General features: G+C 41.4%; 1 protein-coding gene across 1 annotated transcript; it reads left to right on the forward strand.

The window, feature by feature from the left end:
- Nucleotides 1–18252: 18252 nt before the first annotated feature.
- On the forward strand, nucleotides 18253–18827 carry LOC134211457 (perlucin-like protein). Its single transcript, XM_062688329.1, has 2 exons — nucleotides 18253–18384; nucleotides 18450–18827. Exons 1-2 carry the CDS (start codon nucleotides 18307–18309, stop codon nucleotides 18825–18827), a joined length of 456 nt encoding a protein of 151 aa, XP_062544313.1. The 5' UTR covers nucleotides 18253–18306.
- Nucleotides 18828–19389: the final 562 nt, after the last annotated feature.

Genomic DNA, 19389 nt, shown 5'->3' on the forward strand with positions numbered 1-19389 from the left:
TAAGGAGATAGCAGATTGAGCGCTCGTTTTAATCCTTGGGGGCGGTCGCAGTGTCGATATGAGAACAATTTGGTTAAACTTATGTGTTGATAGTGGATTGAGTGCACGTCTGAGTCAATGGAGGCGGGCGCAGTGTCGATATGAGATCAATTTGGTTTTACTTATGTGATGATAGTGGATTGAGCGCTCGTCTGAGTCCATGAGGGCGGGCACAGTAGCATTTTGAGTTAAATTTGGTTTCTCTAAGGAGATAGTAACATGAGCGCTCGTTTGAATCCTTGGGGCGGTCGAAGTGTCTATATGAGTTCAATTTTGTTGCACTCATGTGATGATAGTGGATTGAGCGCTCGTCTGAGTCCATGAGGGCGGGCACAGTAGCATTTTGAGTTCAATTAGGTTTCTTCATGGAGATAGTAGAATGAGCGCTCGTTTGAATCCTTGGGGGCGGTCGCAGTGTCGATATGAGAACAATTTGGTTAAACTTATGTGTTGATAGTGGATTGAGTGCACGTCTGAGTCAATGGAGGCGGGCGCAGTGTCGATATGAGATCAATTTGGTTGCACTTATGTGATGATAGTGGATTGATCGCTCGTCTGAGTCAATGAGGGCGGGCTCGTTTGAATCCTTGGGGGCGGTCGCAGTGTCGATATGAGAACAATTTGGTTAAACTTATGTGTTGATAGTGGATTGAGCGCTCGTCTGAGTCAATGGAGGCGGGCGCACTGTCGATATGAGATCAATTTGGTTGCACTTATGTGATGATAGTGGATTGAGCGCTCGTCTGAGTCCATGAGGGCGGGCACAGTAGCATTTTGAGTTCAATTAGGTTTCTCTAAGGCGATTGTAGAATGAGCGCTGGTTTGAATCCTTTGGGGCGGTCGCAGTGTCGATATGAGATCAATTTGGTTGTACTTATGTGATGATAGTGGATTGAGCGCTCGTCTGAGTCCATGAGGGCGGGCACAGTAGCATTTTGAGTTTATTTGGTTTCTCTAAGGAGATAGTATAATGAGCGCTCGTTTGAATCCTTGGGGGCGTTCGCAGTGTCGATATGAGATCAATTCGGTTTTACTTATGTGATGATAGTGGATTGAGCGCTCGTCTGAGTCCATGAGGGCGGGCACAGTAGCATTTTGAGTTCAATTAGGTTTCTCCACGGCGATAGTAGAATGAGCGCTCGTTTGAATCCTTTGGGGCGGTCGCAGTGTCGATATGAGATCAATTTGGTTGTACTGCTCGTCTGAGTTCATGAGGGCGGGCGCAGTAGCATTTTGAGTTCAATTAGGTTTCTTTAAGGAGATAGCAGATTGAGCGCTCGTTTGAATCCTTGGGGCGGTCGCAGTGTCGATATGAGTTCAATTTGGTTGCACTCATGTGATGATAGTGCATTGAGCCCACGTCTGAGTCAATGAGGGCGGGCGCAGTGTCAATATAAGTACAATTTGATTGCACTCATGTGATGATAGTGGATTGAGCGCTCGTCTGAGTCCATGAGGGCGGGCACAGTAGCATTTTGAGTTTATTTGGTTTCTCTAAGGAGATAGTAGAATGAGCGCTCGTTTGAATCCTTGGGGCGGTCACAGTATCGATATGAGATCAATTTGGTTGTATTTGTGTGATGATAGTGGATTGAGCGCTCGTCTAAGTCCATGAGGGCGGGCGCTGTGTCGATATGACCTCCATTTGGTTGCACTTATGTGATTATAGTGGATTGAGCGCTCGTCTGAGTCCATGAGGGCGGGCACAGTAGCATTTTGAGTTCAATTAGGTTTCTCCAAGGAGATAGTAGAATGAGCGCTCGTTTGAATCCTTGGGGTGGTCGCAGTGTCGATATGAGATCAATTTGGTTGTACTTATGTGATGATAGTGGATTGAGCGCTCGTCTGAGTCCATGAGGGCGGGCGCTGTGTCGATATGACCTCCATTTGGTTGCACTTATGTGATTATAGTGGATTGAGCGCTCGTCTGAGTCCATGAGAGCGGGCACAGTAGTATTTTGAGTTCAATTTGGTTTCTCTAAGGAGATAGCAGATTGAGCGCTCGTTTTAATCCTTGAGGCGGTCGCAGTGTCGATATGAGATCAATTTGGTTGTACTGCTCGTCTGAGTCCATGAGGGCGGGCACAGTAGAATTTTGAGTTCATTTAGGTTTCTTTAAGGAGATAGTAGAATGAGTGCTCGTTTGAATCCTTGGGGGCGGTCACAGTGTCGATATGCGATCAATTTGGTTGCACTCATGTGATGAAAGTGGATTGAGCGCTCGTCTGAGTCCATGAGGGCGGGCACAGTAGCATTTTTAGTTCAATTAGGTTTCTCCAAGGCGATAGTAGAATGAGCGCTCGTTTGAATCCTTTGGGGCGGTCGCAGTGTCGATATGAGATCAATTTGGTTGTACTGCTCGTCTGAGTTCATGAGGGCGGGCATAGAGATGTCGTAAATTAATCGATTAATCGTTGTAATAATCGATTAATTTTGAATCGATCATTACCTAACGATTAATCGATTCAATAATCGAGAGAGATCGAGAGTAATCGATTTGTTACTAATCGATTAATCAGGATTTTACGACATCATAAGGATGTCGCAAATTAATTGATTACTTCGATTAATCGATTCATCGTTGTAATAATCGATTAATTTTGAATCGATTATTATCCAACGATCAATCGATTCAATAATCGACAGGAATCGAGAGTACTCGATTAGTTACTAATCGATTAATCGGGATTTTACGACATCTCTAGGCGGGCACAGTACCATTTTGAGTTCAATTAGGTTTCTTTAAGGAGATAGCAAATTGAGCGCTCGTTTGAATCCTTGGGGCGGTCGCAGTGTCGATATGAGTTCAATCTGGTTGCACTCATGTGATGATAGTGCATTGAGCCCACGTCTGAGTCAATGAGGGCGGGCGCAGTGTCGATATAAGTTCAATTTTGTTGCACTTATGTGGTGATAGTGGGTTGAGCGCTCGTTTGAGTCCATGAGGGCGGGCACAGTAGCATTTTGAGTTCAATTAGGTTTCTCCAAGGCGATAGCAGATTGAGCGCTCGTTTGAATCCTTGGGGCGGTCGCAGTGTCGATATGAGTTCAATTTGGTTGCACTCATGTGATGATAGTGCATTGAGCCCACGTCTGAGTCCATTAGGGCGGGCACAGTAGCATTTTGAGTTAAATTTGGTTTCTCTAAGGGGATAGTAACATGAGCGCTCGTTTGAATCCTTGGGGCGGTCGAAGTGTCGATATGAGTTCAATTTTGTTGCACTCATGTGATGATAGTGCATTGAGCCCACGTCTGAGTCAATGAGGGCGGGCGCAGTGTCGATATAAGTTCAATTTGGTTGCACTCATGTGATGATAGTGGATTGAGCGCTCGTCTGAGTCCATGAGGGCGGGCACAGTAGCATTTTGAGTTCAATTAGGTTTCTTCATGGAGATAGTAGAATGAGCGCTCGTTTGAATCCTTGGGGGCGGTCGCAGTGTCGATATGAGAACAATTTGGTTAAACTTATGTGTTGATAGTGGATTGAGTGCACGTCTGAGTCAATGGAGGCGGGCGCAGTGTCGATATGAGATCAATTTGGTTGCACTTATGTGATGATAGTGGATTGATCGCTCGTCTGAGTCAATGAGGGCGGGCTCAGTATCGATATGAGTTCAATTTTGTTGCACTTATGTGGTGATAGTGGATTGAGCGCTCGTCTGAGTCCATGAGGGCCGGCGCTGTGTCGATATGATCTCCATTTGGTTGCACTTATGTGATTATAGTGGATTGAGCGCTCGTCTGAGTCCATGAGGGCGGGCACAGTAGCATTTTGAGTTCAATTAGGTTTCTCTAAGGCGATAGTAGAATGAGCGCTCGTTTGAATCCTTGGGGGCGGTCGCAGTGTCGATGTGAGATCAATTCAATTATTTTAATAAACCTAAAATTTATTTCTTATTTCAGCAATCGTACACTACTTTTTAATAACATTTACTAACCGTCTCATAGTTTTAATCCACAATAAATAGAAGTAGATTGTTAGAAACCCGGAAAAAAATTAGAAAAAAAGTGATATTGTAAAGACCTCAGCTATTAGCAGCAGGACTTTGCGATTTCGTAGAACCTTCTTATAGTTGGGAAAATCATATTTGAAAAGAATTTTTTCCTCTAATTGAATATTAAAAAGTTTTCTGGACTTGAAGATACAAAGGTTGAAAGTTTAATCATACATCGTGGAACCAATGCTAACAGAATCCTGAAGTGGCATCAAAACATTTTCACTTGGTTGAAAACTACCAAAAATATGTGAAGTGTGATAGTACGGTTTTTTTGTTCAAGAAGAAACACGTTGGGCACATAGGAGGAGGGGGTCAAAATCTACAAAAAAAAATGTGGATTGCTCTAGTACTTAGTAGAGACATAAGCCATTCAATTAATTCTTTCATAAAAATAATTTATTTTTGATTAAAGAAGTTATGAAAATTTTCAATGAAATTGTTATGCGGATACATTCAGTACAAGCAAGCATGTATATATTTTCTACATTTCTTCCGAAAAAAGGCACAATTTCCATCGTGGTATACATGGCCAGACCCCTCTAAGATAATTCTCATTGCCACATGGTTAAATTCATCTACCCAAAATGAAGTTCAAACAAGTCAAAATTAAGTTCAATTCCCTTAATTCTGGATCGTTGCTGGGGGAAGCCAAATTTAAGTCGAATGGGTCAGCCTGAGCTTTAGTATTTGATTTTAGTATTTGATTTGAGTTTGCGTTTGATCATGTGTAGAAAAGTATCTGAATTCTAAGTTGTTTCCACCTAACGAAAGGTTTGAATAGGTTCAAAAAACCTAAGTTTGAGATAAACCCCTTCAACCCAATTTTTAATTCCCCATCGAACTGCTATCGTTAGGTGGTTTACTTTTTCTGTTTCTGATATCACCGGGTGGAATGAGACAACTAAAACAACTCAAAATTTAGGATGTTTGATCGATCCGTGTATAATAACCATATTTCATCATATTGCTTTTGGAAATGTTAATTTAAAATGAACAAATCTATTAACAAGAAAACAATACCTTTTTTGTTTCTTTATTTTTGTATCTTTATTAAGAAGACTTTCAGCCCTAGAGGCTGGCTCGACTCCAATAAATCTTTCTTAAATTCAATTACATGTAAAATGTGAACAGTACTGCCCATGATATCATGATTGACGTAATAACCTTTCAAAATTTCAGCTAATTTAACTTACTTTCGCATTTACTACGGTAATTCAATCGTTGTAACATCGATAAGTTGCATGTCTCAAACCTCATTTAAGTTTTTACGGGTAAATTGTTTAAGATTTGCGATATTTGTCTTCAAGTAATTCCAAATATCAACTATAAAATCATGGGCAGATTAAATACCCAACATTTTATATTAAATATTCAAAAATAGCAAAGTTCATTTAATCATCGTACAATGTTCTGTGAAATTGTTCTGTAACATACCAACAATCGAGCGATCAGAACCAATTTCCAAATCGAATGTCGAATGTCGGAGGTGTATTTTCCTATAAATTTTGACTCAAAGCCCCATAAAAACATCTAACCAAATGCGCAGCTTATGCTACAAGCGATTGAGCTTAAATTTTGAGGGATTGATATTCTCGCCATAAGACGCAATCCAAGGGGGGGAGGCGTGGAATTCGACAACTTTTTGTTTCCTGGACGAGTCTACTGGATACCTTGCGTGGGCGCGGCGTTCATAGTGACTTGAGCGCTTGCCAGAGCCTTATGATGGCAAACACAGCACGAGTTTGAGTCTAAATATGTTGCACTGAGACGTTCATAGTGACTTGAGCGCTCGCCAGAGTCCAATGAGAGCGGGCACAGCATGTATTTGAGGACAAAATTGTTACTCTGAGACGTTCATAGTGAATTCAATACCTAATTTCCATAACGACTTATCTGCTTTTGTAAATAAAGATCCAAACGTCGATTTGACGAATCTGATGTCACTTCCACGCTAACCATCACCATCTACACGTAAGTGAAGGCTTCGGCTACCTGTTATGGTGTTGGTTTGCGTGGGAGTGCCATTAGATTTGTCAAATCGGCGTTTGAATCTTTGTTTACAAAACCAGATAAGTCGTTTTGAAAATTTGTTATTGAATCGAGTGCCCCCCAGAGTCCCATAAGGGCGGACACAGCATTGTTACTCTGATTCGTTCATAGTGACTTGAGCGCTTATCAGAGTCCCATGAGGGTGAACACAGCATAAGTTTGAGTCTAAATCTGTTGCACTGAGACGTTCATAGTGAATTGAGCGCTCGCCAGAGTCCCATAAGGGGGAAAACAACATGAATTTGAGTACAGGATTGTTACTCTGAGACGTTTATAGTGAATTGAGCGCTCGCCAGAGCCCCATGAGGGCGGATACATCATGAGTTTGAGTTCAAAACTGTTGCCTTGAGACTTTCATAGTGTCTTGAGCTCTCGCTAGAGCTTCATGAGTGCATGCCTTGAGACGTTCATAGTGTCTTGAGCTCTCGCTAGAGCTCCATGAGGGCATGACTCAGATTCGATTTGATTACAATTTGGTTACTCGTAGGTGCTCATAGTTAAATGAGTGATCGTTTAAGTCCCATGTGGGTGGACATGAATTTGATTTGAGTACAATTCGGTTACTCCGAGGCTTTCATAGTGAATCAAGCGATCATCTGAGTCTCATGAAGGCGGACACAGATTCGATTTGAGTACAATTTGATTACTCTGAACTGAGGTGTTCATTGTGAAATGAGTGATCATCTGAGTCCCTTGAGTGGGCGGACATAGATTTGATTTACTCTGAGGCCTTCATAGTAAGTTGATAGATCCTTTGAGTTTTGTAGTGCGGACATAGAATCAATTTTAGTACAATATGTTTGATTCGAGGCATCCATAATGAGCTCAGCGAACGTCTGAAACCCATGAAGTTAGACACAGATTCCATTTGAGTACATTATGGTTACTCTGAGACCTTCATTGTGAGTTGGGCGGTCTTGTGAGTCATGTGAGGGCGGCCTTAGTAGCAATTGGAGTACAATTTAATTGCTCTAAGGCATTCATAGTGAATAGTTTGTTTTGGTCGATTGATGAACATTTAAAATTGAATTTAAGCCGGTACACCTTATTAGTTTTCATTTTACCGTGACACACCACGATAACAAATTTGTCTTGGCTTAGACAACGGACAGCACTCTCATGCAACACTTTTGTTGATTAGTGATAAATTTTCCGATGCCGAAAAAAAAAATCTTTTTACTAGGGTAGGAATCAAACCGACATTTCTCAGCACATGCCACTAGACGATTGAAGTTGCCCAGAAGCATTTTAAACGTCCAAAACACATGGGCGTAAAACTGTTAATGAAGTAAAGCTTAGGAGTGTGAAAACAAGCATTTTTATGGAATGTTTGTTCAATGAAGATAGGGGGAAAGACGGCTTTGGCAGGTTTTGTTCTATTATTGGCAGGGGGGTTTTTGTCGACCGAATTTTATGAAATTTGGCCACAATATTCTTTGATATGCAAAGAATGTTTAGGCCAAATTTGAGCCTAGTCAGTCATAAAAAAAAACCCTGCCAATAATAGAACAAAACCTGCCAAAGCCGTCATTCCCCCTACCTAAATTTGTGGAGACGAAACTTAAAAAAAAAAAAGAAAAAAATGTCGGGTGCAGGCGAAATTCAACGGACGCGGACGTAAAGACATTTGTTCAGTTTGTTGTGCTGAGTCGATTGGTATATAATACTATGGGTCTAAGAGCCTTTTATAAAAAGTTCGTTGTCGGAGTGAAATGATAGCCTTTCTTTACAGCAAATGATCAGAGTCCAAAATTTTCCTAAAATCATTGCAAATTAGTGAAAATATCTTCAGAAGTTTCGATACTGGTTTGAAGCTATTTCAAAAACGCATTCTAAGTTGGCGGTATTTCGTTTAGAAAATGTTTTAATGATATGAGGTAATTAGAAAGGTTAGCTTGTCAAAGTTAGGCATTTCGTATGAAAAACAACCTTTGTTGAGGCAGTCATCAATTCGAGGCGCGTAGGACTAAAGACTAAATTAAGTAAAAGTTTTCTATAATTTTTTTAGATAAAAATGCATTGGTATTAAATGGGGGCGATTTAAATAGACAATAAAAACTTGACTTGGACAGAGGGCGGAGTGATCAAGAAAAAAATAATCAAATATTCAATACAAAGTACAGTTGAAATTTCGACCAATGTTTTACTCATCAACATAATTGTTTTTGAAAGAAGTCGGCACATAAACCTGTAAAAATCATAATACGATGCATTACATTCAATGAATTTAGGAAGCGAAATTTCATTGGTATTTTGAAAACTATAGGAGTTCCGTTCCATCACAGTCTATATTTTGAAGATCCTATTTCATTAGAATTTCACTTTCATTCTAACATGCCAATTGAACTCGAGTAAAAACGATGCACGCGCCACGAATGATCGATTGGCCAACTAATGATTATTTGAATTGACCAGTAAATCAGTAAACGATGGGAATTTTAGGAGTGTTATGTCTGTTTGTCTGTGCTTTACATATGAATTCTTGTTTATGCAGATGTATATGACACATCAAACTAATATCTGGTGTTACTCTGGCGGTATTACGCGTTTTGTTTGATCTAGAATAAGTATTAAATTGAATTTATTCACATTTAGGCGTGGGGCGCAATTTTCAAATCAATAAAGTTTGATGGGCGGATTTTCCAAGGGGCGCAAAATTTTAAATGTATGAGTAACCAGCTCATGATTTGCCATGACAGCACTGGCATAGATGGTAGAGTTCATATTTGAAGACAGAGTCTTGGAAGGGTAAAGGAATTACTCTGATTGACATGGTTCTGTAGAAAACATTTCAAGTCATATGACATAATGAAGAGGTGATTCTTTCCACCAATTCAATATGACTTGATAATATTTTAATTAAATTACTATATAAAGTCAATGTGGCGAACCACAACAAAATATTGTTCGAACATATAACATTAACGTAGTAAATAAATAAAACGAATAACAGTTAAGTTGAGTTTTAGTTTTTAAAACTATGATCAGTTATTACAAAATATTAAAAAAAATATTATTAAAAAACATACTGTTGTGGAATTTTCAGGCGATCCAGAATAAATACACATAATCAAATGGTATAAATATTAGAAAAAGCATAGTCCAAACCAGTGTTTTTACGTTATTTGGCTACTAATGAAAGTGTGGTATCTCACAATGGTGTATATTAGAATCTATCACCTTTATTGACATATTCTTCCAGAAGTATTTTAAGTATTTTCGATCTACGTTGGGTTCTTTTTGAGCTTATTGGAAAAACTGGGTAAACAGAAAATGTGACCTTCTAATTTCCATCTTGTATTTTTAATCCACCCTCGTTAGTTCTACAAACCCGTTTTACGCAAAATTCTCAATAAGGTTTTCTACCCAACTGTCAAATCTTAGCTGGAATAATTCCTCATTCCATAAATTTAAATGCATTCCAAATGTTATATTTAAGCTATTCTTCAACGTATCTTGTTAAATTTACTTTCAACCAGATTCAACCAAACAAAAATAAACTATAAAATGCGGATTAAATAGTGACAAAAGATATCTCAACTAATTTTAGATACGTATAATAAGCCATGCAGACAACTTGCTGTTTGTCTCAGACAATTCATTGACTTCTTTAATGTCAAATTTCCCAAAGAATCATGACGCCTCTGTGTTGCAGTCAAATGAGCAAACAGCAACATGTTGTGCGAAACAGAGAGCGAGTAGGTATACAATGCGAGAAGAATGTCAACTTCCACAGCACCTCCAACTGCTTCAGCGTGCGTCAATTTCCATATGGTGCACCGGCATGGTCCCGCCGGATACAGTTCAACGAGCTATATCAAATTTATCATACATTTCCACATATGCATATGCCATGCCATACATATGCCTACCACAATACTGCCACAACATTTGATTTTCCGTTTGCATTCGATTAAACATAATCGATTAAGTTTGCAAAAAAAACATCAAGCATCCCTATTTTTTTCATGATGACATTTTGAAGTGTGTGTAAAACGATCGTCATATTTTGGGTAGTTCGATTTACGTGTGTATCGATCCTTTCGGACGCGAGTTGGCGCCACATGTGGTGTCGCCAAAATTTCGTGAGAGTGAATCATATTGTTAATATAGTATATTTGCTTTAGCTTAGCTTTAGCTTAGCTTTAGCTTAGCTTTAGCTTAGCTTTAGCTTAGCTTTAGCTTAGCTTTAGCTTAGCTTTAGCTTAGCTTTAGCTTAGCTTTAGCTTAGCTTTAGCTTAGCTTTAGCTTAGCTTTAGTTAGCCAGCTTAGTTTTAGCTTAGCTTTAGCCCAGGCAGTTAGCTTAGCTTAGCTTTAGCGGGCTTTTAGCACAGCTTGGCTTTTTAGCCCAAGGCCCAGGCTGAGCTTAGCCTGAGCTTAGCAAGCTGAAGTAGCTGTTCAGCTTTCCTGTTCACCCCACCACTGCCCACACCCAGGCTGTTCAGGCTGAGCCCACCTCAGCCCAGCTCCCTGTTCCACCCCTGAGGCTGTTCCAGGCTCCAGCCCTGTTCACTCCAGCCCCACTGTTCCCACTGACCACCTGTCTGTTCCTGTTCCACCTGTTCCTGCTCAGGCTCCGTTCCCAGCCCAGCTGCACCCGGGAGGCCCCACCTCCTGTTCCACTCCCACCGCTGTTCCCACCCCAGCTCGGAGCTCCCGTTCCTGACCCCACCAACCCTGGGCCTCCAGCTGCCTGTTCCACCCCAGCGGGCTCACCAGCCCAGGGCCTCAGCCCAGCCCCAGCCTCACCACCTGTTCACTCCCACCTCAGGCCCCGGCTGGGGCCCCCTGAGCTCCACCCCACCGGGCTGGGCACTGTTCCAGCTCCAGCCACCACCCCAGGCTGAGGCACCCCAGGCTCCAGCCCCTGTTCCACTCCTGTTCCTGTTCCCAGCCCCAGCTCTCCACCCCAGCCCAGTTCACCCCACCCTGTTCCCCACAGCCCACCCGGTTCTCCTGTTCCCACCACCCCAGCCCTGAGGCACCTGTTCCCAGGCAGGCTCCTGTTCCAGGCTGTTCACCCCAGGCTCAGCCTGTTCCCAGGCTCCCAGCCTCCCAGGCTCCCAGGCCCCACTCCAGGCTCCTGTTCAGGCTTGTTCCAGCCCCCTCACCTCCTGTACCTGAGCCCAGCTGGGGCACCCTGTTCCAGCCTCAGTGTTCGGGCTCAGCCCCAGGCTCATTCCACCTGGGCTCCACTCCCAGCCTCAGCCTGTTCCAGCCCCAGCCTGGCCGGGCTGCTCCCAGCCCCCACCAGGCCCTCCCAGCCCCAGCTCCAGCCTGTTCTGTGCTGTTCACCCAGCCCTGTCACCCAGCCCACACCCAGGCTGAGGCAGCTGTCTGTTCCCCTGTTCAGCCCACTGTTCCAGGCCCACCCTGTTCCCCCACCAGGCTGCACCACCCCTGTTCCCACCCCTGTTCCCACCTGTTCACCCAGGCCCACCCCTGTTCCCAGCCCCACCCACCTGTTCCCACCCCACCCCCTACCCACCCCACCAGCCCCACCCCTGTTCCTGTCACCCCACTCACCACCTCAGCCCAGCCCCTGAGTTCCCAGCCTGCACTCCCAGCTCCCAGGCTGGGCTCACCCAGGCTGTTCCCACCCCAGCCTCACCCAGCAGCTCCAGCTGAGCCTGGCCAGCTCACTCAGCCTCCAGCCTCACCCGCTAGCTTTAGCTTAGCTTTAGCTAGCTTTAGCTTAGCTTTGTTTAGCTTCTTTTAGCTTAGCTTTAGCTTAGCTTTGGGGCTAGCTTTAGCTTAGCTTTTAGCTTTAGCCTTTAGCTTTCAGCTTTAGCTTAGTTTTAGCTTAGTTTAGCTTAGCTTTTAGCCAGCACTAGCAGCTTAGCTATTTTAGCTTAGCTTTAGCTTAGCTTTAGCTTAGCTTTAGCTTAGCTTTAGCTTAGCTTTAGCTTAGCTTTAGCTTAGCTTTAGCTTAGCTTTAGCTTAGCTTTAGCTTTAGCTGTATTTGAAATCTGCGTACTTTTTATTGTGATAGGTACTGAGGCACAAACCATAAAACATATTTAAAGAATTTAGTTGTTTTGGAATGTTTGCCTTGATAAAATTGTAATCAAATAATCAAACTCGATTCTTCTTCTGTTACAATGGCACTACATTCCAACTGAAGTTTGGCCTGATTTTTAACTTAGCGTTCTATTTAGCACTTCCATAGTTACTTATTGGAAGCTTTTCTATGCTTGCCATTGCATGAGTATGTATCGTGAGTGGAAATTACGTACAATGGATGGAACCAAGAGTATTTCCCACATTATTTTACACTCATTATGAGAAGTACACACATTTATGCTTCTAAATTTAATCCCAGAAAAATCTCTTATCGAATTTCTCCCACAAAAATTTGGAAGAAATTTAAATTCTCGTTTTCTTTTTCATCTGTCAAAAAATTTCTTGCACACTTTCATCGGAATTCCAAAATAAGAAAATTTTGAAAATCTCTTCGAGAATTTCTTTTCTTACAAGAGATTTTTTGACCGGAATTCGGCTGCAGGTCTCTTGAGAGGACAATTCCAAGCCCTTGAATCTATTAAAAGTAGGCTTCCGCACCATGATAAAAGGCTTCTGAGGCTCCTGCATAGCTTTCGAACCTCTTGCAAGGCGGCTTTAGAGCCACTTAAAAGGAGGCTTCCTTTGCATCTCGAAAGGAACCTCTTGAAAGTATGCTTCCAAGCCTATTGGAGAGAGGCTTCTGAGCCTCTTCAAATGAGGCTTCCGAGCCTCTTGAAAATAGGCTTCCGAGCCACTTGAAATTAGGCTTTCGAGTACCTTGAAAATAAGCTTCCGAGCCTCTTTGAAATAGGCTTGCGAGCCTCTTGAAAATAGGCTTGCGAGCCTCTTGAAAACAGGCTTCCGAGCCTCTTGAAAACAGGCCTCAAAGCCTACTCTACGGATGAGTTTTAAACTTCACCATAATTCAGCATATTCGTTTCCAATCCCCGAACAACTTTGTAGAAAACGGCAATTTTCTAAATCCCCCAGATCCCAAGATATCTATGAACTGATATCTCATATGCAGTAGCACCTCCTTGCGGATGAATTTTAAATTATTCTGCTTTTCAACATATTGGTTTCCAGTCCTCGAACAATTTTGTTGAAGACGGCAATTTTCTAAATTTCACAGATCCCGAAATATCGAACTAAACTGATCTCTTATATACACTAGCGTCGCCTTATGGCTTAATTCTGAACCTAACAGTTTCTCAACATATTGGTTTCCAATGCTCAAACAACTTTATGGAAGATAGCAACTTTCCAAAACCAATAGATCCCGAAATATCGAACCAAACTGATCTCTCATATACAGTAGCGCCACCTTGCGGATGAATTTTAAACTAATTAGCTTCTCAACATATTGATTTCTGTGGGAATCGCTCACGGCTATTTTGATGAGCTATCGAGCAGCCATCTTGCATGCACAGGAAATCACTTGGGAAATAGGGAACGCCCGCTGAATGTACGCAAGACTTACCTCTGTCGTACGTTGTCAACTGATGCGGACCGAAGATGATGACGTTCAAGGTCCGCTGTGCAGCGCTCCCAGTTTTATACAGCGACTGGGCGTGCAAGGGGTAAGATGGCGCCATACCTAAGGCCAATATACACCTCACAATTTCCAATCCGCGAACAACTTTGTAGAAGACGGCAACTTTCTAAATCCCACAGATCCCGAGATATCAAAGATCTGATCTATCATATACAGTAACGCCTCCTTGCGTATGAATTATAAATTATTCAGTTTCTCAACATATTGGTTCTCTGTACTCGAACAACGTTGTAGAAAACGGCAATTTACTAAATCTCACATCCAGATCCCGAGATATCGAACTAAACTGATATACACTAGCGCCGCCTTACGACTCAATTCTGAACTAAACAGTTTCTCTACATATGGGTTTCCAATGCTCGAACAACTTTATAGAAAATGGCAACTTTCCAAAAGATATCAAACCAAACTGATCTCTCATATACAGTAGCGCCACATTGCGGATGAATTTCAAACTAATTAGCTTCTCAACATATTGGATTCCAATCCTCGAATAACTTTGTAGAAGACGCAACTTTCTAATTCCCACAGATCCCGAGATATCTAATCCAACTAATAACTCATATACTCTAGCGCTGCCTTACGGCTGAATTCTGAACTTAACAATTTCTCAACATATTGGTTTCCAATCCTTGAACAACTTTGTAGAAGACGGAAATTTCCTAAATCCCATAGATCTCGAGATATCGAACCAAACTGGTATTTTCATGTACACTAGGCGCTAATTTTTAAAGACGGCAAAAAATACGGCCAACAACTTTTGCCTATATTTTTCGAGGGTGAGCCCAAACTTTTGGCCGGGAGTGTATGTGAGCCATAACGTATGGATTGGGAAGTCGGTTGTCCCACTGTTCGGGACGGCTCCATAAAATTCTGTACAGATGGCTCAAAAGTGGAACAAAAACGGGAGCAGGATATCGTCAGTCCTGGGATAGCGATCTCAGTGACAATGGGAAACGGTGTTCCAAGCGGAGATTTTTGCTATAATGTAATGTTCTAATATCTGCGTAGAGAGGATATACTGGTATGCAAATATTTGTATATTCACAAACAGTCAAGCGGCACTCAAAGCATTTTGTAGCCTCAAATGTACGTCAAAACTTGTCTGAGGATAAATTCTTTCATTACGAAAGGTGTGCCAAGAAAACTCCGTAAATCTGTACTGGGTTCTAGGACACTGAAAAGGCAGACGAGCTTGCGAAACGAAGGTCAAACACACAGTTTATTGGTCCAGAACCTTTCTGCGGTTTATCATTCCAACAAAATGGAATTGAAATCCTGGGAATCACAAAGGGTGATGACCAACTTGTTGGTTGCCAAAAAGTGTGCTCAATCAAAAAGATTTATAACCCCCAATGTTTCAGTAACCGAAAAGCTTTTAGAGCTCAGCACCTTTACTGGCCTAACAATCGGACACTGCCCGAGTAGATATCATTTGAAAAATATTGGCCACATTCAGAATGGTATCTGTCGTTTCTGTAATGTGGAACGTGACACCTCGGCTGCTTTGCAGTTGTGATGCATTGTACAAGTGTAGATCCAAATTTCTAAATATTGGCTTTATGCAACCAGGAGATATTTGGACTGGTGGTGGGTTTTATCAACTCAATTATGCCGGATTGAGAAAGACGCGTTTTAGGTTGTACACAATTCCACACGAGTTCAGCTCAATGAACGCAGTGGTTCAACGCATCAACAAAAAAATCGTTTGCTACTAAGTTGTTTGGAAAGCAAAATATATTATAGTGAAGGTTATTTTTTCTCTGCGAAAGTTTAGATATGTCGAAGGTCAGCTTGATGGTGTTACTAGACACGAAGATGATAATTGGGTTTAATTGAGGGAATAAGATATCAAGATTATTGCAATATCATAACACTAGGTACTAAAAATTTAAACGATACAATCTATTGACTTCCAGATCGTGGCTCTGCGATAAAAAACCACGATGTTAAGACAAGGGGCGATTCAAATATGACGTCCACTACTTTTTGAGATTTCTGTACCCCCTTCCCCTCCTTGTAACACTTTTTTGTATGCCTAGTATATGTGCTGTTACAAAATCTTAGAACCCCTCCCGCTCTAAAACCAGTGACGTCATTTTTAAACGATCCTCAAGTTTATTTTGGAGTTCAGTTTTTAAAGTCGATTTCTCAAATGCAACATGGTCAATGTTTATCTTCGTCTCGCGCAACTTACTTAGGAAAAAATCATTGCGTGCTTGTGCCTTTTTGCTTTTGCTTTATACTTACTCGTCTCATCGGTATTCAAGCAGTGCCGAATGGAGTTTTAATTACGATCTCATATGTACAAAGGGTAACCGTACCCTCAGTGGTTGTAGCCAGGGATGGAATGCTCCTCAGAGCAAATCAGGAGAAGAAAAAAAATGCTCACTGCTCTCGACACACGAATCTTTGCTCTTCTCTTTTGTACTTTTGCGTTTCTCTCTTTTTCGGGTTGCTCCGAAATATATTCATTTCTCAATGATAACTAAATGGTTTGACTCAATGAGGTGAGGAAAAAGTTGCTCATTGAGTATCTTTGAGCCTCTTTTCTCGAAGGACGGAATTGGTGGTGACGAATAAATTTATGATAATTAGTTGGCTAATCTAAAGGGTAGCCAGTAGGTAACAATTCAATCACTGTCATAATGCGGGTTAAGGACTGCTTCATTTTATTTTTACACGTTGAAGACATTCTCTTGAAAGAGCTTAGTATATTTTAATCAAAATTGAAGCAGTCGAACAAATCTTGTATTTATCGGTCAAAATGGTATACACTGGGGTCATGCGGTTTAATAAGATCGATTTGCAAGATTTCCTCACCAATCGATTCGGCTTGGGCTCCGCTGTGTATTCAAAAAGTTTGCAAATCTGGTGTGCAAATCGCACATAAAATGATCTAGAGTGCGGCGCTGCAATGAACACAACAATGAATTATTGGCAGTGGCTGATTTTCTACTCGCCGCAGTCACATCCAGGCGCTATAGTATATGCACAAAATAGCCAGCAAGAGTTAACCGCCAGAAATTTGTATGGCGAAAGACATCTAACGCTGGTTTTCTCAAAATTAGGAACTTTTCATGAAAATCTATTTGGTACCGGTTATGAGGGATGGTGTCTGCTACTACGCCTACCAAATATTTTTTCGATTAAAGTGCTTAATTTTGAGAAATCGAACCTTAGATGCCTTTCGCCATACTGATTTCAGAAAGTTAGCTCCTAGTGTGCCGCTGTAAGAACGCTCAAAGCAGTCGATTCATTGACAGGAATGCAAAATAATACAACCCCGAGCAAGCTCGGGTACGTTCAACTAGTCTCTATATACAAAAATGAGTTTGCATTTCCTTTGAGGCAATATAAATCACGAAGGAGTGGACCAATTTACAAGATTCTCTCAGTAATCGATTCGTCTTGGGATCAACTGTATTTGTACATACTAATAGTTGATCAATTTGCTGGGGAAAGTTGGGAAGTTGTCTAAATGCAACGGATTAATAAGTTCTGAAGAAAGCCATCAAACTCGGAACTGAAATCGATCTAGAGTGTGACGCCTCAATCAACTAAATGATTGACAGATCAAAAATAAAACCCGAGAGAGATCGGACAGTTAGTCTAGTATAAGATAATTTCGTCAATAATCTCTTTGCACTTCAAATTGTAATTGCTAACCAGATAAATGTTAAATTGCCTACATCAAGCTGCCTGTTGCTTAGAAGCAGTAAATAATTAATGTAAAAATAGAATGGTGTTGATTTCTACCCGTTCATGGATGCTATACACGGTCCCTATACTTATGCTGGTCTCATAAAAGTACGAATGTGTAAGACTGTTGTGCGGGTAGCGATGGTATGACAGAAGTGTGCTTTCATTGAACTGTACGTTCTGTTGGAAAGAACAACAAAAATGATGCTCCTCAAAGAGGCTCATTGAGACAAATGGTTTCTCTCAAAGAGAGCCGCTCCTCATTTTTCCCACAACGAAGAGCATCTTTTTTGTATGTTTTGATCATATTCGTGATATGTTGTTGCTCACTTTTGATGAACTTTTTTTTGCTCATTGAGCTCATTGTGCGAGCAAATGCCAAGCCTGGTTGTAGCACCAATAGTGGAGGTAGAGGGATTAATGAGATTTTCCATAATTATGCACTTTACGATGGTTCCAGTTGATGCGTTGCGCTAAAAGTATGGTGTTAAATCCAACTTACCCTAATATTTGGCTTCTTAAAAAATTAACTCCCTTCTACCTTTAGTGGAGCAACTGTACCAATAGTGGCGAGTCTCCAAGAAAACGATGGACAGCACAACTATGGGAACCTAAATTACCTTTTAGCACCACTAAAGGAACAGTCTACCCATTAGTGGTGCAAGTAATTTGATAGCTAATAATGTTAAATAACATCAATCTCATTTTCGTTATCAAATTTATAAGTTTATCTATTGGCTGAGATATTAAAGCCGGATATTTCGCATAATTAACGATTTTCTAAAAAATATTTTCTTTCCTGGATTTACTAATACCTCCACTATTGGCTCCGTTACCCTAGTAATCGTGCAGTAATCTTCAGCAAAAGAACAGGTTTGAACGGTATAACCCGCAGTATTCTCGCGTTTGTAGCAGTGCTTAAGCTAATTCAGTCATCTACAGCTACCCAATCTGTAACCATGAGATTAGCGTTCGCTCTTCTAGTCTTGCTTCCAGTCGCAATACAAGCAAAGAAATTTTTCATCCCAAATCTCAAGGTATTCACAAACTAGCAACGTAAAATTCTTCCGTCTTCTACAGCCATTTTTTAAAACATTTTCAGGCCAACTGGCACAAGGCCCATGAGTTTTGCACATCGTTGGACATGAACATGGTATCGGTCGAGTCACAGCAGGATCACGACGATTTGGTACAGTTCATCAAGGGTACGGATAAGTTTTCCGACGCGACCAGGTTCTGGATCGGGGCGAGCGATTTGGCGGAGGAAGGAGTCTACACGTGGATATCGAATGCCAAGTTGATGACATTCACCAACTGGGCGGAAGGAGAACCGACCAATAACGATTCCGAAAACTGCGTAGAGATGATTCACAACACGTATGTGAAACGAATTTGGACGTGGAATGACATTGATTGCCGGGGATATCGGGCTTATTTCATTTGTGAAGAACGACGCGGGCAGAACATTGCAGAGTTTTGAGAAGTGTGTGATGACGTCTTTTGACATATTCAGTAAAATAGTGTGTAACGTTGATCAATGGTCTTTTATTTCGAATTAGCTCTCAAGATCAGATCGTTAATAATCAAGACGGGTCACTTATTTTCAGCTATCAGTGCACTTGAAATGTTTGTTCCATACCATCTATAGAGGTGAGTGACGTTTAGCGCTCGCACACTAATGTGCAATTCGTCATGTGTAAAAACATGTTTGTTTTCCTTCTGCTCATAACCTCAAAAATGATCGGGTCATCACAATGATTTCAAATATAAAAAATATATGGAAACATACTCATTTTTGCCCAATCTTTGCTGAGTTGCACCATCTAGGAGTGTTTGTTTTCCTTTTATCGCCACTCACACATTCGGACGAGAGAATCTCAATGGTTTATTTGTTCATTTATTCATTTACTGATCTCAATCAACGCGCTAAGGCAGTCCCAATAATTGTTAAGGTGATTAGGCAATTGATCCCTTGGGGAATTTCAAATTCACCACATGTTTTTCTACTCCAATTTTCACAAACCGACCTAATCATTGCCGTG

The sequence above is a fragment of the Armigeres subalbatus genome, chromosome 1 (assembly GCF_024139115.2).
Source record: "Armigeres subalbatus isolate Guangzhou_Male chromosome 1, GZ_Asu_2, whole genome shotgun sequence".
Classification (NCBI taxonomy): domain Eukaryota; kingdom Metazoa; phylum Arthropoda; class Insecta; order Diptera; family Culicidae; genus Armigeres; species Armigeres subalbatus.